A 22,175-nucleotide genomic window follows, 5' to 3' on the forward strand; every position below is an offset into this window, starting at 1 on the left:
GTATGGAATGAATTAATGCATTTTCCTATGCTCATTTTCCTTTTCAGATGCAGGACCAGCATATATGACGATTGTGTAGAGGAAGGAAAAATCCTGAGTTACTTTCAGGTGAAGCAGTAAACAACGAAGCAAAAGTACACTTAAAAGTTTTCTACTTTGTTTTTTTTTTCCAGCTGGTCAGATTAGACTCGCTGTGGCTATACTACTTCAAAGTCTGCAATTTAAAGTACCGTTTTTCCCAACTCAAAACAATAAATGGGGGAAAAAATGACAAGTAGCCCAGTTTAATTTCAAACGTTAATATATTTTCTATTTTATAGTGAACATATGCATCGTTCACCCCTTATTTGCAGCAACTATGACGTCCTCATAAAAAGGGGTGACATTTGTAAGATGCCTCTTAAAATAAATATTTCTTTTTATAAAATAATAAAACTTCAAATAAATATTCTTTACACTAAACAATATGTTGAAAAAATTAGAAAATAAAGGCTGAATTTTACTGTAACTGTACAATATACATGAAGTCCAAAGGGAAATCAGAGTCTTGTAATAGAAGGTTTCCGTAAGACAAAATACAATCTAAAAACATACTGATTGATTCACATTCTTCCGAATGTACAACATATTAGTATAATATTTTGTGACTGTGCCATGCCTTATGACACCACTTATTTTTCACAGTTGAAAATATTATTGTATATACAAAAATATAGCACATTATCTCTGGCAGAAAACAATGAGAAAAGGGAGTCATCTGCTAATTTACAAATTTTGCAAGTACTATTCACAAACCACGGAGTTGCCTAGGAGTGTCTGTGTTGCTTTAGCTTATGCAATATGTGGGTCACGATGTACTGCATCGCCTTTTTTATTCTGCATCCCACTAGCTGGATTCTAACAAGCCTATCAATTAAGATGGCACACAGAGAAAAGCGTGTCACTGCAAACAGCAAAAGTGTACCCCCAACCCTTCTACTACAGTGCCAAGACCATAGCTGCTTAGTTGGTTGCATATATGTTAAAATAATCCTTATTACTCTATTATTTCCGATTAGTGATGCTATGTCGGCTTTTCAAAGTTCCTGGGGGGAACGCTGGGGACTTTGCAGCAAACCGTGTTGGAGTGTTTACAGCGGCACCCAGGCCGATTGACCCGGTCGTAACAGCCCTGGCACAACTTAAGGCAACCCTTGGCTGGCAGGTAACACCACAAGCAAGGCAGGAAGAGGGACACCACACCCATGGCTGACCACCTAGTGCAGCAATGCGACTGACTGCAAGAGCAGGGGTTGTCAGCGCAGTTGTCCTCGTCATCGTTGGAGCAGTGATAGAAGAGGCCCTTCACGCAGCACACGCAAGTCCCGTAATCGACCACGTTCTGGGCTGAGCAAAGACACTGTTTGTCACAGATCCAACAGGATGGGAGGGTCCTTGGATATGTGCACTCCTTGCACTTGCACTTCCCACAGTCCTCGCACCTGTAGCTGTGTGCTCCCAAGTCTTCCTTGCTCAGTGGCTTCAGCTCGCTCGACTTGAGCTCAGACTTGGGCTGCATGCGGACTATCCCGTCAGCAACTGGCCCTGAAGATGATCCTAGAAGTCTGTGTTCAGAGGAATTACTGCTCGTACTTGTCCTTGTACTGCTCCGTGAGCCCGTGCTGACTGTGCTGATGGAGCGGGACAGAGGTGCCCGAGGAGAAGCGTGCGTTTGCGTGTGCTGAACCCGGCTAAAATGGCGATGCTCAGGCAGGCCGTGGGGCCTTTCATTTTTGGGTTGGCTCGCTGGACGAGGAGTGGACTTGACCCCTGGCCGCGGAGCCACCGTCGGTCCCTCTGTGTACTCATTCGTGTTGCGGATGGCTCTGATCTGGTCCAGGGACAGGATGTGGACTTGCTGCGTCAGGACATCCCGCAGGTCGGGCTCCCCATGCGGCCTCCCACTGTCACGCCGAGCCTGTAGCAAGGCCTGTGACCCGCTGCCGTGCTGAGCTCTCGTCTCCATCGCTGCCCGGAAGCGTGATCACCCCAGCAGGCTTAGAACACATCTGAAATCCTGGAGCAACAAAGAGAGGATTCACTAATTGCAACACATCTCATGCTCTCCAGCAGCCTGCAGGATTCCACAGCACTGCACACATTCAAGTAATGCATCAGCCATTAAAAAAGGATTCGCAACTCGGGGGGGGGGGGAGCGCAGTGCTGGCCAGCTAAGTACGCTCTACTTGGCCTCTTCTGGCTGCTCCTGGGGAGAGCTAGAAGAGACAAGTTTTAGGTCCACGCATTTCAACCTGTGGCTCTAGAAAGCCCAAGGATGACGCCACCTAGTAACCAGGACTTCCCAGGCCATCCTCTGGCCAGACCACACAGCCTCCAATGTGACCAAGTTCAGCCCCCTGAAGTGATTCTTCGTTTCACACGATACTACTGAAAACCTTATTTTACATTCAATAAAAAAAAAAAGAGCCTGCAAGCATTTAGCAAGTGTAATGTGACCTGCTGATGACAGACATATAATTCTCCAATTTTGTTTAAAACTGGATAATATTTTGGTAGGCCAGTCTCTTTACACATTAAACTTTACATGATGTAAATAGGAAATTTTAGTTTAATACCAATGGTCCCAAGAAAAACACTAAATAGCAATAAAATGCTTGAGGTTAGACATTAAATGAGTTAGTGCTACCAAAAACTTCAGCAGCACAAGTAAAAATATCTTTCTCCAGTATTTTAGTGTGTGTCATACTTGTACACCACTGCAATTGTTATTTTAAGGCTCAATACTACAAAAGCAATGCTACCAGTTTTGGGGTTTTTTTAAACATGTAAAAAATTCCATAGACTACACTTCAAATATTAGAGAGTGGCTTCTAGGAGAGAGGCATGCATAATGCCATCAGATAACATCAGCATCCACGGAGGTAACCTGGTTGCAAACACTGCCTTAAAGGATCAATAATTACAAAGTTGAAATGCAAACTTGAGAATTTAAATGGCAAGTCATGAAAAGACCCGAAAGATGGCAACTTGCACATAACCTTCTTCCACGTTAAAATATGCACAAGTTTCAAGCGCTGACCTCTGAATCACTCGGTATTTGTTTTGCCTTTATCATATTTTAAAGCAGTTCCTAAATCCCATTACCTACACAAAAATCCAGAACAATATTTTACAATTAAAACCCAAGCAGGAACCAAGCTCCTTACAAGGACCACACAATGTCTCCAATTATACCTAGAGAGAGCACCATAGTGTTACTCTGTACACATCAGTTACCAACAAGAATACTATACCACAGTATAATAAAATATAGCCAAACACTTTAACAATGAACATCTCCAGACACTGTCTTTCTTCTAACAGCAGTGGAAAACGTTTAACCTTTTAACGCCTGGTGCCCTCCGCTCAAGTGCTTTTTCCTTCAAAAAAAAACCAACAAAAAACAAAAAAACCTAGGCTTTAAGTGACTACTTTAAACACTGCCAGCTCCTGGTTTTGCATGCAGAACGTGGCATGGTGCTCCCCTAAAAGTCTTGCAAGCTTATCTTGAAGCAGCATTCCTTAAGCCTTCTTCAAATTAACGCTTTCGCTGCATGAAGTTTCAACCAACAGCCTAAGCAGGCATTCCCTGATTAAACAGAAAACAAATACAAAAATTCCATATCAAATACTCTCCCCGTCCCCGAGAGGAACTGCTAACCCTATATCGGAGCCGAAGCCCACCGAACCAGAGCCAGTCCCTGCAGAAGTGACAGCCCCGAGCAGAAGCCAGGCTGTCCCCGGCCCGCTGGGGACGAGCGCGGTGCTGGAGCCCCTCGGACGCCGGACGTCCCCCGGCGCGGCCGCATCCGGACGCGCAGCAGGTGGGACGCGGAGCCCCGAGGCTACAGGCGGCTGCCCCGCCGAGTGCAGACAAGCTGAAGATAAACAGGAGACATCCCCGGGCCGGGAGGTGGGAGGGGGCGGCCGCAGTCGCCTTATCAGGAAAGTCAAACCCGTGTTTCCTTTTAACTCTTCCCCCCTGCCCTCCCCCGGGAGATGCTCAGGAAGCCTTTCCCTGCCGGGCAATGCGCGGCGCCCCGCAGGCTCTTGGAGACGGCACCTCCGGGACAGCCGGGCAGGAGGAGGGCTGCCCCCCCTCGCCTTGCTATGAGCACTCATTCAGCCGCCGGAGAAGCTAACTGCCCGAACTTGAGCCTCCCGCCCCTGCCCAGGGGGCACTGTCAGCCCGAGCCGGGCCACGTTCTCTTATTCCCCGCTGACAGACCCTAACGGGACATGATGTGAACGTCCAGCGCCTTTATTCGCAACCGTGTCCGAAAGCTCACGAGGGAAAGCGCGGCTCTCCCTGTGACCCAGCACCCTTCCAGCGCCTGGCCTTTCTGTGTGCTCATGTGGGCGATAACACCGTTCCCCACTTGCAGAAGCCAAAGTCCACTCTCGCACGGCTCAAGTGCCACGAGCGCTGCCTTCTCGTGGCGGGGATTGGCAGGAGGGCGAGCGGGGGGGGCGGCTCTCGTCTTCGCACGTCTGGGGAGGTGGCAAACTCGAGGGGCTTTTGCGTGCTACGTGTGGAAAATTCCCGCATCGCGGAGGGGGCCTCGGGGAAAGCGGTCCCTGCCCACGAGTTTCTGCACCGCGTCCGAAGCCGCGCAGCACCCCCGCCCCCACCGCCCCGCACACACCCCCGCCGCCCTCTCTGCTTTCGGAGAGCTTTGAAACCCACATTAAGGACCGAGTGTGCCATCAGACTCCGGATTAGGGAAAAAGGGACTTTACATCAGAGTGGGGCAAGCTGACACACAAGTAACTTGCTGAGAACATCAACAGATAGATTTTTTTTAGGGGGTGTCTGCTAAAAAACCCACAAAGAAAAAAGTCTTTCTACCCCTCCGCACATACGCTCCGCAAAGTAGAACCTGGGGGAAGAACTTTCCCCGCCTCGCGGACCGAATGAAGCTTCACCGCACGAGAAATACATACGCACCCAACAGCCTCACAGATGTATTTACACCAGCCGTGCGCTCACTTCCGAATGGCACGGATCTCCCGACGCCAACACAGACGGGCGTCAATCACGGCGTGTCCCCCCCCCCCCCCCCTCGGGGCCGGGGGGCACAGGCAGCGCCCTCCTTTTGCGCCTCCCCCGGGGGCAGCACCGCCCGTGCCCGGCTCCCCGCAGCCGGGACTACGCGCCCCCCTCCCCCCCCCCACTCCCCGCAACCCCCCGGACACGCGTGCGCGCCCGCGCAGCCTTCCGCCCCCGCGCAGCCTCGCACCCCCCCCTCCCCCTCCGGAGCAGCGCGATGGGGCGCAAATAAGGCGCAGCCCGCAAAACCCTCCCCGGAGAGAAAGCGCTCCGGAATCCCACCTCCGGCTCTTCTATGGGAAAGGAAGGAGAGGGGAAAAGGGGGGGAGAGGGAGAACCTGTGCGAGTGGAAAAGGGATCGGCCTCAAACATTTCCACGAGTTTACTTGGAGCAGCCGGGGAGGGGGGGGGGGGGTTACTGAAAAGCTTGTTTTGCAAAGAAGGAAAAGGCTCTCACCGTGATCGCGGCGCTGCACCAAACCCCTCTCTCTGTTGTATTTTCTTCTTCCTGCGGTTTGCAAATAAATCCAGCCCTAAAGCAAAAAAAAAATAATTCTTTTCCAAACTCTGCTTTCGTCCAACTTGCAAATGAGAATCAGAGCGATCAGCGTGCAAAAAAGTCCGGAGCAAAGTCAGTCCCTCTGCTCAGATCGATTGTGTGTGCGCCTATGTGCTATAGTAATAATCAGAACACCTCTCCGGATCTGGGTGGGTTTTCTGCGCTCCTCCAAAGAACTCTCACACACACTTTCTTTTTTTTTTTTTTTCTCTCTCTCCCCCTCAATGAACAGGAGGCCGAACCGCCAGCACCGAGTCACTGTTTTGCTGCCGCTGCAAAGGATCGAGAGGAAGGGGGAAAGCCACAGAAAACAAAATCAAGTGGATCTAAAATCCGATGGCAAAGCTTTCTTCCAGCGAGCTCCTCCGAGGAAGCAGCAGGGCGGGGGGGCCGCGCTGCCGAACGCCGCTCGCCGCACGCTCCTCTCCCTCTCTCCCTCGGCTTTCTCGCTCCCTCTGCGAGAGCGTGTGTGTGTGTGTGTGTGTGTGTGCGTGTTGCAGGCGGCTCTGCGGTTTGCGAGCGGGGGGGTGTTTGGGGAGCGCAGCGGATTTGTGGTGGTGGTTGTTGTTGTGTGTTTGGAGGAGGTGGAGGAGGAGGAGGAAGGTTTGAGATCTGAGCTGGAGGGGCTCGGCGCTTTTCTGCTCGCTCGCTCTCTCTCCCTCTCTCTCTTTTTCTTTCCGGAGGAGGTAGGGTGATCTCTCTGCAAAAGCAGCAGTAAATGGCGTCATGTGGATCTGAGGAGGAACAGAGCAGTTGTTGTCCCAGAGGATATATCGCATCCGGTCCCAGCTCATTGGCTCTGCGGGGCTACATTCACTGGCGCTCCCAGCGCCCTGCCAGCACTTCGAGCTGCGGGAGGCATTCAAAAGGGCAGCGCTGCCTCCGCCGCAGCCCCGGCCCCTGCCCCGCTCCCGTCGGGCCCCGGCGCCGCGCGGAGCCCCGCGCCCCTCTCCGGACCGGGCCGGGCCGCAGCTCGCTCTCGCTGGGGGCAGCTCCGTGCGCGGCCACACGGCGCTCGGGGCCGCTTTTGTGCTCGCGTGTTTATCCAGGGGCCGGCAGCGATCGGGCTGCCCGGCGGCCGAGGGGAGCTGCTTTCCCCGGAGGGGGAGCGGGAGACCCATTCCCAGGTGCTTCCCCTCCCCCAGCCATGTTTTTTTTTTTTCTTCTTTTTTTAATCCCCTCTATGGAATAAAAGTTTAAACTCTGCTCCCTGCTTCCCCCCCCCCTCCCCACCCCCCCCCGTCAGCCGGCAGCAGGAAGGGCCGCTTATTGCCCGCGGCATTGTGCCGCGGATTAACGCGAGGAGGCGGCACGGCGGCGCGGAGCGGGGCCCGCGGGGCACCGCGGGGCGGGCGGCGGCAGGGGCACAGCGGGGTCTTCCCAAAGAGACCCCCCCCCCCCCTCACCCCCCGAGGGGATGGTCGTTAATTTGGACGCTTTTATAAAGCTTCCGTCGTTACGGAGTCCCACTCGTGTGCGGGACGTGGCCCACGGGCAGCTGACAGAAGTGGCTGTTTGTGCGCGGGGTTCCCTCGGCACGCCCGCGGTCGGTCCCCTCCGCAGTGCCCGCGTGTGTCTTTAAGCGCGCACAGCGGCGTATCCACGTCGGCATGCACAGATCGCTCGTACACCCCTATCACGTGTGGCCCTGCTTAAAATATACCCGGCGTGCCGCGCAGCGATGTGGCGCGTTATTTACACGAGCAATTCTCGGGGCGAAAGCCCTGAGAGCTCCTTTTAATCCCGGAGGCTGTTGGCGGTGATGTCTCTTGTCCACCTGCTGTCACCGCTGCTTGAGTGAGGGGTCACTTGCTAAGAAAAATGGGGGCAATGAAGTACACTGCTGGCCTTCATGTTTTCATCACGTCGATATCACAGTCATATTGTGAAGCTGCGCGTTATTTCTCTATGGGACAGCCACAGCTCTGCTTTTGCTCACTTTGTAAAGGCAAAAATAGGTAGGGAACACTGTGTACGAGCCTAGTACATAGACATGTACACAGACACGGGAAAGCTGCTTGATTGTTTCACAGCATATAAACTGAGTGTATAGATTGGAAAATCCACTATACCTTGTTTTACAAGTTGGCAGTCAACAGTGAAATCAGCCAGTTCTCAAGGACAGGGATGGACACAGAATGCCAGCCTGGTGAGAGTGGTCTCACCGACCAATATGAAAGCAGTGGAGATACTTTTGTTCACGGAGCCACTCGTGTGCAAAAGGAAGTACCAGTTTTATAGAAAGAGATCTTTAAAAAAAGCCAAAAGCAAAAATACAGCATCACAGTACTGTGTGGTTTGAAAGAGAAGCACTAAACCTACAGAGATTTGTGCACAGAGGAATCAAAACTGATCTGCAAATATGCAACTTTAAGCGCACGCACACATGTACTTTCATACATTTCAACTCAAAGTTGAATTCTCAGACCTTTAATCTGATGATTCTTTGGGACCAGCCTTCGCAGCACTATTCCTCTCATCGCACATTTCTTGTCAGGGACAGGGGTTCAATGCATGTGACTATGTTTCCCCTAGTGGCTTGCTCTAGCCACTGCAATTATTTGATTTTATTTTATCTATTTTATTTTATTATTTTATTTTATTTTATTTTATTTTATTTTATTTTATTTTATTTTATTTTATTTTATTTTATTTTATTTTATTTTATTTTATTTTATTATTATTTTTTTTTACTTTTAATCCTTGTTTGTGGAGATGAAGGTCCTGAATTCATTCTCAGCAGGGGAATATGGCTCTTGTACATAGGTGCATACACAAGCACGCACACATTAACGGTATCAGTTTCATAGAAGCATTGAAGTCGTTTGAGTTGGAAGGGACCTTTAAAGGCCATCTTGTCTGACTTCCCTGCAATGAACGGGACACAGAGCTGAATCAGGTTGCTCAGAGCCCCATCCAGGCTCACCTTGGATGTCTCCAGGGACAAAGCATCCACCACCTCTCCCGGCAACTTGCTGCAGTGTGCTTCATCACCTTTATCATAAAACCTTTTTCCTTATATCCAGTCTGTATACAATTTCAGAGATTTCACGTGAAGGGTCAGGCAGAAGAAAGTCTATGACATGAGAGCCATCTGAAATGGTTGCAACTTAGTTCTGAAACACTCTAAGATTTGGTTTGATTTAATTTTCTGACCCAGGATGTGACAACAGGTTGTTCTGTTCCTCCTTTTTGTAAAGTAAAAGGGAGCCCATTCATAGGGAATTGATTCCTGCAAGGGAATGAATGCGCAGTAAATCTGCTGACCTCCGGAACTCTTTGTGCATTATCTCATGAGCTAATGCACTGATAGAAGGATATTGATTCTGCACATCCTGAAAGGCCTAAGTTTGGCTGCACACCACTTCTAATGCTCTGCATTTCCTTAGAAACTTAAATCTTTAATTGACTGCCTTTCCTGTTTGCAACTCTAAAAAAAGGTAATGTACTTAAGAGAGTTACATGATTTTTTTTTTTTTTTTTTTTTAAGTAGTTTGTGATGAGCTGTGAAGCCTTTTGCCTGCTGATACTTCATTGAGACTCTCAGGGCAGACCAGGACACTTAGATGTTATCACACAGAGAAGTCAAATTCACCTTACCATGAATAGCTGGACTATTTTTTTTTAGTAAAAAAAAATACCTTTTTGTGATTCAATATCATTATTTTTGCTTTTGTGATTCTCAGTGCAACTTATCCTAGAGAAATCTGCAAAACCCCCAAGAGTGGAAAGTGAGTGAAGGCACCACGTCCAACATGCTTCTGGGAACCTGTGCTGGTGGGACAGGGTGGAGCACACATGAAAACCAGAATAAATGCCACTCAGGTTTGCAATACGCATGCTCTGCATCTACTGAAAGTCGCCCTCCTGCTGTCAGTGATGCCAGATCTTCTGGGATTAAGTCATCCAGATCTGGCTAATGATCACCACTTTCCTTAAGTATCCTTAGAGGTGACACAGGCCTGTGTGGCTTCTCCCCATCTGTTGACTGCTCCCATATAAGGAGGGACAGTTGCCAAGAGAATATTGTTCTTGTCGAATACCAAATATACTTATGTAAACTTAAAAGATAAACAAATCCCTGTCTTGACTCTTCTGAAATTGTACTAAAGAATATGTGCATTTAGTATTTATAATATAATGTAAAGCTTTTGCATGTAAATTGTTCTAAGAAAGCTAGTGTGTTCTTTGATGTGCTGTTCAATGTTATTGGGTTATATTTGTACCCTTGATAAAATCAGCATTGGTTTTTTTGGAATTCAACTTTATAAACCTTTCCAGTTTATACAGCTAATTTATAATTAGTTCTTTCTTTTCAAGGGCCTCAGGACCAAATTTTCAGAAGTGGGACAATTTGGTGTGGACAGGACTAAGTGCAGTTTATTAAACAGGATTTATGGAAAGCTTTTTATGATGTATTTGTTGGCCATGGGATTTTCCTCCAAAATTTTTCAGTTGCTTTGGCTGAGATCATGAGGATGGCAGCACAGACAAGCCATGCCTGTCAGCTTTTTAAGTGCTACACTCTCCAGTCTTATTTCATTTAGAGGCTAGATAATGCTGGGCTTGACGATACTAGAATTTTATGCAAAAACTAACTAATTGCCTATTAAAATATTAGTAAGTAAGTACTAGTTTGGAAATTCCCAACATATTTTTCTGCAAGATGCAGACACTTGTGTGTTGACCTGGAATTAAAGTGACTCAGAAGACACAGAAGAGGTCAATTATGCTTGTGTTGAGAGCACTGGAACAAGCTGCCCAGTGAGGCTGCACAGCCTCCTTCTCTGGAGATATTCAAAGCCCACCTGGATGCTTTCCTGTGCAACTTATCATAGGGAACCTGCTTTTAGTAGTGGGATTGGATTTAGTTTCCAGAGGTCCTTTCCAACCCCTACAATTCTGTGATTCAGTGTCAGCAGTTCTGGGAAAACTGAGGATAAGCAGGTTTTCTGAAAGGAGATTATATCTCTACTGTGGCACAGTTTGCAGCAGTTGTTTTCAAACGTCTTAAGTTTGCAGACTTCTTCTACATTTCTAAAGAAAAAAATATATAAGGGAAGTGCAGACTCTTAAAGAAAATTATAAGACCTCCCATTTAGAAGTAGTCTGTAGGAATCCACAGATCACAGTTACAAAACCACTGATGTAGAGATACCCAGACTAGCCCTAAACTGCAATGTAGTGGAAAGGTAAATGAATATCTTTGTGTACTGCAGGCAGCGTAGCTGGAAAACAGCAGGACACTCGCTCATCTTCAAAGGGTGAGGTGGATCTCATGGATCTAGATGTTGCTCCCAGAACATAAGTTACTTTTCTTCACTGGAGGCCAGATTTCAAAACAAAAATCGTTCTCAGAGATTAGTAATTGGTATTATATAGCTTGCAAGCCAGACAAGGAATATGTACAAGACTTTATAGATCTGTTGCTAACCAAAGGGAGTAAATGGAATCATCATTAAAAATTGTATAATTATACTCTTATGTGCTGAAATTCTTGTTTTCCTCAGCTGAGAAATTCTTATGTTCGTCAAGGTGACACACAAGAACATTGTGGAAGCAGAGGGGACAAATGCAATATGGAACTATTTGCTAGAGATGAGGGAATTCTGCATCAAAAGGATGCAGAATGGGGATTGTATGGGCATGCAAAACTGATGTTTAGTCCATCATTTGCCTGAAAAATAAGAAAATAAGAACAAGAAACCAACACTCTTTGTGTTGTTGCATCAATTAAAAAAATACTAATAATCGTGGAACATCCTGATATCAGTTCTGCATAGAACTGTCTTCATTCTCCCGGCTGTAATGGCAATATCAACAACCATAATTTAAATGTTAGGTGCTCTAACACAGTTTTCCCCCCATACCTCAATGTAATGTACAAGAGATGTCACTATGTCCATTTTGTAGGTGAGAAAATCAAGGACTGAAGGAAATAAGGTACTTATCTGATCCTTGAGGAGTCCCATCTCCTGTTCCATATACCCACCCCATTCTTGCTGCCTCACAGGGGAACCTGTGGCATTGTATCTCCCTGGTGACTTTAGGATCTTTTTGCACAACCAAAATTTCAAGATCTGTGTTTAACAGAATCACAACATCTTTAAAGAGAATGGGAACTGTTAGATAATTATACTTACCTTAGAAAGAGAGTAAGAGGACAAAATGTTTGGTTATCTAAATAAGGTTATCTTCGCAGGAGCATCCACTCCCACTACTTGATTAAAGAGTTCCTCTGTACTTCCGTCTCTACATCTGGTGTAGTTACTCCTATCTTATTTGTGGTTTTGTAATCATTTCTTCCTGTATTTCAAGCAGGCCTATTACTTTCACGAGCTCTGCAGAGGGAAAGGTAGGAGTTAGCTGAGAAAGCAAATCTTTAGCACTTCCTCCACAGGAGGCCCCAGTGTGTTCTGAAACCCAAGTGGAAGCTGCCTGGAGCAGTTCCGAGGAGAGCATCCTCATTAACAAAAGCTGAAGGAAATGTGGAAAATGGTAGCACATACATACACCGTAAGTACATTGCATCTGACAGAGCAAGCTTGCAAAATGAGCCCTTGGAAAACTTCATTCCTGACGTCACTTGCTGAAGCCATATAACAAATTTAAAGATTTTTATTGTTACTTGCTTGCAACACAATTCATATATAAATTACATCACTTTCTGATTATTTGTTTCAAAGCAGTTTTTCAAAATACACAGCGTTCAACTTTATTTTCTCTCTTAGCATTGTAGATTTGCTTTCTTCACGGGGAACTAAGTCCTATAAAATCTGCCATAACTTGGAAAATGTCTTCTTCCAAATCACAGAGAAGATAATTGAAATTATCAGGAGGTTTATTAGGTTTTCCATCAGGTACACTTCGACTTTTGAGAATCTTCACCAAGCCAGGGCATGTATGTATGGAGACAGCCAGACAGGACAAATGCATGTGGTGATTATACGAGTTGGGCCAGCTGTAGAACCAGCTTTTCACACACACTTCTCTGCTAGGAGTCAATGTTGCTATGGGGAAATACAGTATTTCTATTTTGTTGTTCCAGGTATGTACAACACGCAGCACTGCTGTATCAGGGGAAGATGAGGCGTGGGCTCATAGAAAGCAGTCAAATGGAAATCAAAAGGACTTTCTCTTTGGGAGTTCCCCTATCTTTATTTGTAAAGGTTATCCAATAATTTCTTTAATTACATTGCATACTTCTGAGTCCATTCCCGAACTATTCTGTTGTACTTTTCTCTATCTGTTTTGTAGATCCATGCATTCTCAGGCACTAAAGGATCATGTGGATTGGGATTACACAACAGAGAACAGATGAACAAAAGTACTTTTGAAATAGTTAATGCTGGGGACCACTATGATCGTAGAATATCAAGACAAATACTCTCATTACTGTTAATATTTGGATGACAGATTCTTGTTGTAAGTGCAACCTTAGGTGGTTTGAAGGGATAATCTGTTGGGAAGTGAATTGTCAAGAAAATTGGCTGGGGTCAGCTTTGGTGCTTTCACGTTGTGTCAGATCTACAGTTTAAACAGCAAAAGCAAAATGCCCCCGAACCCAAGTTTTTGCAGCGGAGGAGCAGGAAAGCTTTGGTATTCTCCGCGGTGAGGAGGCGGCGGGCGGGAGATCGCTTCTTTTCGCCCAGACCTCTTTCTTACAATTGCAGGGCAGGTCGTGAAGGCAAGTTAATGAAACACAACCTGGAATTTCCTCCGATCTGTGCTCGTCTCACCTTCCGAGAGCCCCATTTGTATTTGTATACCTGCGATGTGCGATCCCATCTCATTGTTTGCCTTTTCACACAGGCACTTTCACCTACATCTCCTCTCCCCCCCCCCCCCCTCATTTGGCAACCAGTTGGGCTTCTTCCTGCCTTGAATACCTCATTCCCCGCTCATTCAAGCTCAGTCATTAGCACCCTGTCCCCCTACTGAAATTATGAATGAAAAGCCTTGTTGTTCTTTACAAATAACTCGGCCTTCCTCAGTCACTCAAATTCAAATGGCACTGACTGCCAGACAAAGCCCCCGTGTGACGGACAGCGCTCCCAGCGAGTGATCAAGGCGCTCAGGAAGCTCTGCTGCCCACAATGTAGGTAGGCCCGGCCTGGGCGTTCCCGGGCCGCGCAGCCAAGCAGAGTGGAGGGGGCGGCGGGCAGAGCGGGGGGGTCCCGCGGTGCTGCCGCCGCCGCCCCCTCACCTTGGCGGCTCCCCGCCGGGCGCGGGCCTGCCCGCAATGGCGGGGGGGCCGCGGCTCCGCTCCGCGCAACACCCATTCCCGCCTCCCCCCCCCCCCCCCCCCCGAGCTGCCGCCGCCGTGCATTGTCCCCGGCCCCTTTTCACGGCGGGGGAAAAGGTAATTGACAGCCGCATTGTCCGGGCCGGCCCCCCGCGGCTTTAAAATACTCCCAGGCCCCCAGTCACACGTTGTCAATGAGAGCTGTCGGAGGTGACGAGAGAAGAAGGGCTGTTCAGGAAACAGTTTGAGCCCTTCAAGTGGACAGGCCTCACTGACTTCTCCGGCACGCCGGCAGCCCCTTCAGAAATAGCTTTAAAGCAATAAATCAAACGTGTTTCCTGGACCATACAAGGAACAGCTGGCTATTTTTCCTCCTACCGCCCCCCCCCCCCCCCCCCCCCACCTCCCCCCAATTTTTTTTTTCTTTTAAAGCCTAAAAATTACTGAAGCTCAGGAAACCGAGCATGTCACAGTTTGGCAAAGCCTTCGGGGTGATTTAGCGCTACAATCTTTGTGCTTCGACTGTTTTTTTTATCTCCTCGTTCCCACTGGTGCTTGTGCTGACGCCTCTCCTTCCGTGCTATGGGGCACTGGCCTCACAGGAACGCTGGATCCTACAGTTCAGAAAGATGCCCACGCCTTAATCAGTCTGTGGGTTTAGGTGGAAGAGTCCTGCACCTGAGAATCGCAGAGATAACCTTGCCTATACCGATCTGGTGCAGACAGTGTTGATCTATTATCACGTGAAGCATCATCATATGCAGTATGTGTACATAATACATGTAGGGTGCAGCAACTTTCGAATATATTTTTTTCCCCAGAGGCCTTCGCTGAATCCACACGAGACAATATTTGTGCTTGCACTGAGCTCCTGTTGGAGCTCACCTGCCTGGATGTGTCATCACGAGAGGTACTCAGTGTATGCTAACTAAAATCCACGTTTATCAGAATGAGACTTCTATCTGTTGTCATTTAGCAATGCCCCACTCTGCTAATATGTTCTGTGCGTGACACCGATGGTGTGCTTAAGAAATAAAAAGCAGAGGTCAAATATGCATTGCAGTATTCTGCAATGTCCATGTGCTGTGACTGAAACGTTGTAAACCAGCCAGAAATGTAACTACTGAAAAGACTGATGATGAATTCAGAGGCAGAGGTAAAGAGATTCCTTTTTTTCTGAAAAAAAAAAAAAAGCTGAAAAATTAATTTAGGAAAATGGAGCTGGTTATTCTCCAGAGGCATTGAATTCTGCTTGCTAACGTACCACTGGATTTATATTCTTATTTCTTCACCACACCACCTACTAACAATAAATAAAGAACATTGCTTAAGGGTGGCCAGGAGGCATTTAAGTGAAATAAATTGTCATGAGAAGCAAGGTGTAGGCAGCAAGCTTAGTGTGATCTCTAGATGCAGCATACTCCACGGTATAATCGTGCACAGCCTGGCAGCTCTGTGTTCATGGGTCAAGCCGTGGGAACGATGCTTTGTGCATCATTTTTATTTTTGAAATGCTGTTAATGTCTAATGTGCATTTGTAGTAATGGTCTTTATGCAGCTGTTAATAAAACTGAATCCCCTTGTGCACGCAGCTCACCTATCCACAGCACATTTCTTCTGTATTTTTAAAGACTAAGGTAACACAGACTTGCTAAGTGCCTGAGAGTAGTTTACAGGCAATTTTAGCCAAACCTTACAGCATGCTGTAAGACTGTGGTCTTCCTGAATACCTTTTGAAATCCTATGGGAGTAAAAGCTGTTCAAAACCTCAGAACAGATGCTTTGGTAGGATCCAGTCTTTAGACTGCAAATTACTTCAGGCAAGGCTCTCCTTCCTGTTTGTCAATTTCCTAGAACACATTTGCAGCAGGATAAATAAAGAGCATATTACATTGAGGAGGAGATGCTCAGCTGGGGTGATTTACCATTGCTGACTTCCGTCCTCTGGGAATCCTGCTCCTTGTGGATGCTAGGGCTTATCCATATCCCACAAAAGCTTCACAAGTTGTGAATCCACGATGGCAAGATTTTGCTTTATGGCACTGTTTCACTTGTTTCCTGTGATCAGGAATTGCATGTGCTCGTTTTTTGTGTTACACTGATAAGGGTCTACTCATGCAGTGTACGTGGCAGTATTTTGCTGCTAAAGTGAGAAGCATTTTAGAAACTTGTCAGTTTGGGAGCTTTCTGATGCTGAAGAGCGGTATGAAAGTGTACACCTGGCAAATTTGCTATTGCCTAGCGATGTAAAGCATCTGCTAGGACACCATTAGATCACCAAAACAACACAAAACAAAACTAGAACAGCAACAAAAAAACCTCTGTTTTTCACACATGCAGGAAAGCACTTGAAAAGCCGTTACAGAATATATATATTAATTCCCCAGAAGAGCTGAATCCTTCACTTTTCAAATCTATTTTGTATTTTTAGAGAGGCAAAAGGAAAAAAAACTAAACAAAAATAAACCAAAAAACCACCAAAACTCAACAATATTTAGCCAGTGTCAGTACTTTTCTGACAGGTTTTCCTCCTTAGCTGGGAGACAAGGAGCAAGTATGACAAATATTTGTCTTCTGATGTACAAACAGGTCTGTGCGCTAGGTCTGTGAATCCTCTTGTCTGGAAAGTGACAGAAAAATGGCAGGATGGTTGACAGTATATGCTTTGGGAGAGTTGACAGCAAGGGTGACAGAGAAGCTAAACTGGACAGTCGAGTGTGAAGGGCAACTGGAAGGATGTCTTTCAGTGGGAAGATGGGAAAGAAAGGGCTGTGTACTGGTTGCTGTCTGAACAGAAGGGTCTATTTTATTTATTTATTTATGTTTTTATTTCTTGCCTTAAAGCCCTGGAGAACCAAGGATTCTCTACTTTACTTTGCCTTAGCCTCAGTTCGCACTCCTTTAACATTTTGTTGTGAAATCTTGAATATATTGAAGTCATTGGGAGTTTTGCCATCAAGTGTAGTGTGGCCAAGAATTTACTCAACACATGACTCCAGCAGTGTCAGCGATATCCTATAAGCTAACTTTGGCCACAGAAGGGGAACGTTTTCCACATTTCCCTCTACCCCTCTTCCCAAAAGCAAGATGGAAGAAACTGTTGAAGGACAGTTAATGGTCATTAGTTGGATCTTTGTGTATAGTGAGAACTTACAGGAAGAGCACCCATTCTGCAAAGTGGAAACCAAACGCTGCAAATTCAGTTTATCCAGCCTGCAGCCTGCACTCTCTCAGCTGCTCTCTTTTCCAGGGGCAGCTTGGGGAACAAACTGCATAACAAATTGATGCTTTCTGGGATACACTCTACTACTTCACATGCTAGTTCAATGGATCTACATGTATACTCTACCTTGGGCTATAGGAGTGGTAAGGGCTTGTGTATAAAGCTCTCATTATCATAGAATCATAGAATCATGGAATGGCTTGGGTTGGATGGGACCTCATGGATCATCATGTTCCAACCTCCCTGCCACAGGCAGGATTGCCAACTGCTAGATCAAGTACTAGATCAGGCTGCCCAAGGTCCCATCCATCCTGTCCTTAAACACCTCCAGGGACAGGGCATCCACAGCCTCTCTGGGCAGCCTTTTTCAGCACCTCACCACTCTCTCAGTAAAAAAAACTTCCCCTAGACATCTAATCTAAATCTCCCTTATTTTGTTTGAAACCCTTCTTCCTTGTCCTATCACTGTCTACCGTGTAAAAAGTTGTTCTCCCTCATGTTTATAAACTCCTCTTAAATATTTGAAGCTTGCAATGATGTCTCCCCACAGCCTTCTTTTTTCCAGGCTGAACAAGCCCAGTTCCTTCAACCTATAACTATCTCATAGAAGGAACTATTTCGCCCAGACGGATTGAAAAATAGGGAACTGGAGATTTAGATCATGGCAGAATTTTCCTTAGAGATTCTTGTCAGTGCTTCCTGCATTCAACCAGGAAGAAGTCGAGTTGCCAAATGAATTGAAGGTGAACCTGTTTCTGAACCCATCTTCAGGTTTTGAAGCACATAAATGTAACAGATGAAGTTCTGAATCTTTTGAAGTCTACAGGGAAAACTACCTTTGTCTTTGATGAGGTCCGAATTTCATCTTTTTCCCATCATGTCCTTCTTCCCCCTTCACTTCATTCACATCATAAAATAAAAACTGAGGCCCACGTGCATTTTTGTGTAGCTGTTTAGATTTCTGCTTTGAACTATGCACAGACTCTATCTGTATGTACAAAAGCCAGCTATACATATGCAATTGCAGAAACTGTGCATGAGAAGATCCTCTACAAGATCTACAGGCCTCAGCTTATGAAATTCTGGTCCTAGAAGCTTTGTGGTTCCAGACTCTCATAGGAGAATAAGGGAGTCCAATACCAAGAATCATGAGGGTAAGAGAAGGCCTTAATTGTCTCTGTCTTGAAGTTTTGTGGAGTCCTTTGTATGGACTTTCTAATGCATGGAAGAGCATAACACAAAATTTTCATTACTTTCATACAAGAAAAAGGCTGGGATTTGAGGGCAAACAGTGCCTGTGGTTGTCAGCTGTTATGTAGCACAAATATATACTTCATCTTCAAAGATTTTGCAGTTGTTAGGCTTGAGACACATGGAAGTTTTACCTAACTAATGACAGGAAGATCAGGCTCATTAGCTAATTAATTCTCACAACACCCAGATCACACCCCTTTTGTAGACAGTCGGGCACAGGTGTGTTGGATGTGTGTATGTGTACAAACATGCCCTTTCGAAAACAGCACTTCTTTTTTTTGTTGTTTGTTTCCAATGTCTGCTGTTCACAAATACACTGTTATCCCACTAAATAAAGATGATACGAAGGTAAGTTTTTGGAATGCAGTCTAGCCACCATGCTCTGGGATATCTTATGTCTCATCTCACTGAAATTCCCTACCTGTGTCTGCCTCAATATTCCAAGGACTAAAAGTTATTTACAAGACAGTACTATGACACCTGCCTTGTTTTACAGCTGTATTCGTGATACACAGAAGGGTGCTTTTTGGCAACAAAGGTGTGATCATAAAGTTTAGTGTGTGTGGTTTTTGTTTTCTTTTTTCATTACAATTTTTTTCAGTTGAGAAAAAATTAGAGGAGAGTAGAAAACATTCACTTTCAGGTTTGAACTCCAGATGAAACAACGCTTTATACTCCCTCTGCTGGCTCAAAGGCAGCAACTAGCCAACAGGACTTCCTCTTTAAAAGTGGACTAACACACTAAGATGTATGTACTATTTTATTTCAGCATGAAAAACTCATACATTTAATGTCACTGTTGTGTTTTCATTGTTGTTGGTGGTGGTGGTGTTGTTTTTTTTAAGGTGGAATATGAGCTAAATAATAAGGCATTTAAGAAATTTCTAGCCTCATTCTGTTTTCCAGCAATAAAAGGTTGAGAAAGAAATGGAAGGCATGAGTAGGCTTCATGATCCAGAATTTCTACTGATATCTAGACAAAGTATACTGCTCATAGCATAATCTGTGCTCAAAAATGGAAAAAAATATACGTATATTCAGAGTGTAATTCATAGAAGAATATCAAGTTATTCTTTCTGTTTTGTTTTGTTTTGGGGGAGGGGGTTGGATTTTTTTTGCATGAGAGACAGATCTAGTTTTCATGCTGCTATTCTGACTTCTGCTCTTCATTCTAGATGTTTTGGAGGCTCTTAGGTTATTAGTATAGGTAGCCTATTTATGTTTTAAGGAGTATTAAGTAATGTCTTTTTCTTTGCTTCTCCTTTAACAAGTAGTAATAAATGGTAATATTAACCGTTAGTAAATGGCCATTTACACTAGTTTAATGAGCTATAATTTATCCATACAATGTATTCCTTTTAACCGCCTTGCCATTTAAATGTTTCTTATTTCCGGAAATGCATCCATCTACTTTCAACTGCCAAAATAAGAGAAGAATTATTTACCAATTTTTTTTTTTTGCAATGTTCTTTGATTCTGAAGAGAAAATAATGGCAACAAAATATTTTATTTTATACTTCACTTGTCTGGATGTATCTTTATTTTATTTTATTTATTTTATTTTATTTTATTTGTTTTGTTTTATTTTGTTTTGTTTTGTTGGGGTGCAGGCCTTGGTTGTGTGCTGACTATTCCACAATGTATTTGCTGGAGGAAGAGATGAGGAGAGGCCAGATAGCCACTGCTGTGTGGTTTCCTTTAAGCTTGTTACCCAGGAACTGCAGTTCATTGTTCCTGTCTTCTGCACTTTCTTCCTTCTGTTACCCACTTGCTGTCTGTAAAGAAGTACATGCCTGGAAGATTGTTAAAGTTCAGATTTTTAGCTGCTTTTCTTCAGGATGAAAGAGTGCAGTAGGGACAACTTCATTCTCATACAGAGGCTTCAGTGTTACGCAGGTGGGAAAAGCACATCTTATGCAGACAGATCTAGCTGAAGTCAATCTTTAAGTTTGACTAAGTTCAAAATGTCAGTGTATGCATGCAATACTGATCACATAACTCTCGAGCAAATCAGGTGACACTTCCACCTTCTGACAACATAACTGGCTATAGTCCCAGAAAACCATGAGTAATTCTGAAGGTTTGACTTCTTCCTAGGCCATGCATTCTTTTCCTTCCAAAATCAATGACAGAGGTCGATGCCAGAACCGAACTGACTTCTTAAAACAGAATCTTTATTTGGCACAGAGGCACTTCAAAGAAAACAGATTTGAAACCAATTAAAGAAATGTATGCATTTCTAGCTTTTCCCTGAGGCTTATCTCTTCCTAGATCTGGGAGGGCCTAATAATCTTCAGCTCTCTCCACGCACCTCTCTCTTTCTCTATGCATGTTTTCTCTAGACAACTTCTGACAAGTAACTGCAGAAGGACAGGAAATGCTTTTCCTGTTCCATGATGGGACAGGACTTTTAAAATGAAACACACAATGCACGCAAAAATAACTCCTCTCTCCAAGGACAACTGCTGAATAAATAAAACCAAATGAACAGGCATCTGATCAAATGTAATTTCATGCTTAAAAGAATATGAAGTTATTTATACCAAGTGGAGTATGTTCTGTAGGCAACCACACACTGCTGTAATTCTTCAAAAACCTGCTCCAGTAACTGTTGCTGAGTGCCCTAGCCCTACCTTGGCAGCTTCTCTTTTTCCTTCTCTCAGGAGATAAGTTAGGATCTAGAAAGACTGAAGCAAAGAACTGCTCATCAGTTAGGCAGAGGAAGCTGCTTAGACAAGGACAAAGGACAGTAAAATGAAGAAAAGTATAGTCACAGCTCAACTTGTAGTTGATAGTTGTGTTATCTAAAGCAAAGCCTCATAGCATCAGCTTCAATTTAATTTGTAGTAGGCAGGCTGATGGGGAATCCTGACGTGGGTGGAATGAATGGGTATCTGAATTTAACCTATATAAAGAACGAAATAAGCAATTTCCTCTAATAAACACAATTCTAAAATACTATTCTAATTGGAAGGCTGTTGGCCTCTACGGGGATGGTGCAGATGATGATTATTTCTCTTAATTAAATGGAAGTAATTTTTGTTTAGACCTGAAAGAATTCCTCAACAATAATCTGATCAGAAATGGTACAGTCATGCAAAAAAAAATCTGATAGGAAAAAGTGCACCTTGCCATTCCTGTCTAGCTATAACAGTGTAACTTTATCAACCAACAAATGGTTTTCAATTTGTATTCCTTTTTCCTTGATTTTAAATAAACCTTACAGCAACTCATCAAAGACTGAATCATTAAAACATGTTTTTTGTTCCCTTATTTGAAGCGTGGACAGAGATGCTTCTTCTGCTATGATTTTTTTCCATTGGTCTTACTACATACTATGTTTCTCAAAGTCATTCAGAAAATTCTCTTAATTGTAGGTGATGGTTCTTAAGTTACATTTAATTGACAAAATCACAAATGCAATCCCAAAACTATTTCTGGTACTTCTATTATCAGCCTCAGCAATTGTACAACTGCTACAGATACGGTTGTATTGGATCAAATATCAGTCTGTATCAAATATTTGTGCTAGATTTTGGAAGGAAACATGAACATATACAGTTGCAAAGCCAGACAGAATTTCATCTCAAAAAAGTGAACCAGAAAAAGTTTTTCTCTTTATGCACGCACACTCAGAAGGCAAATCTTGCTCTACTGGTAGCTGAATTTTGGAGTGATGCTCTATTTTGCAGTAGCTGCTGAAGCATAACCTCAAATGAAATGCTTTGTATTCATCTTGCCCAGAGCGTCATGAAAAATGGATTATACGGACAATGCATTATTTTGTTATGTTACTCAATTTAGT

At 44.8% G+C, this 22,175-nt stretch overlaps 1 protein-coding gene across 1 annotated transcript; it reads right to left on the reverse strand.

Moving 5' to 3' along the window:
• Positions 1-283: 283 nt before the first annotated feature.
• Positions 284-5,676, reverse strand: SPRY2 (sprouty RTK signaling antagonist 2). Its single transcript, XM_065744080.1, has 2 exons — positions 5,547-5,676; positions 284-2,056 (listed from the first exon to the last, which is right to left on the reverse strand). The coding sequence occupies exon 2, from the start codon at positions 2,003-2,005 to the stop codon at positions 1,064-1,066; it is 942 nt and encodes a 313-aa protein (XP_065600152.1). The 5' UTR covers positions 2,006-2,056; positions 5,547-5,676; the 3' UTR covers positions 284-1,063.
• Positions 5,677-22,175: the final 16,499 nt, after the last annotated feature.

This window comes from Cyrtonyx montezumae, unplaced genomic scaffold (genome assembly GCF_038088225.1).
Source record: "Cyrtonyx montezumae isolate F1298 unplaced genomic scaffold, pur_monq_1.0 scaffold_3, whole genome shotgun sequence".
Classification (NCBI taxonomy): Eukaryota; Metazoa; Chordata; class Aves; order Galliformes; family Odontophoridae; genus Cyrtonyx; species Cyrtonyx montezumae.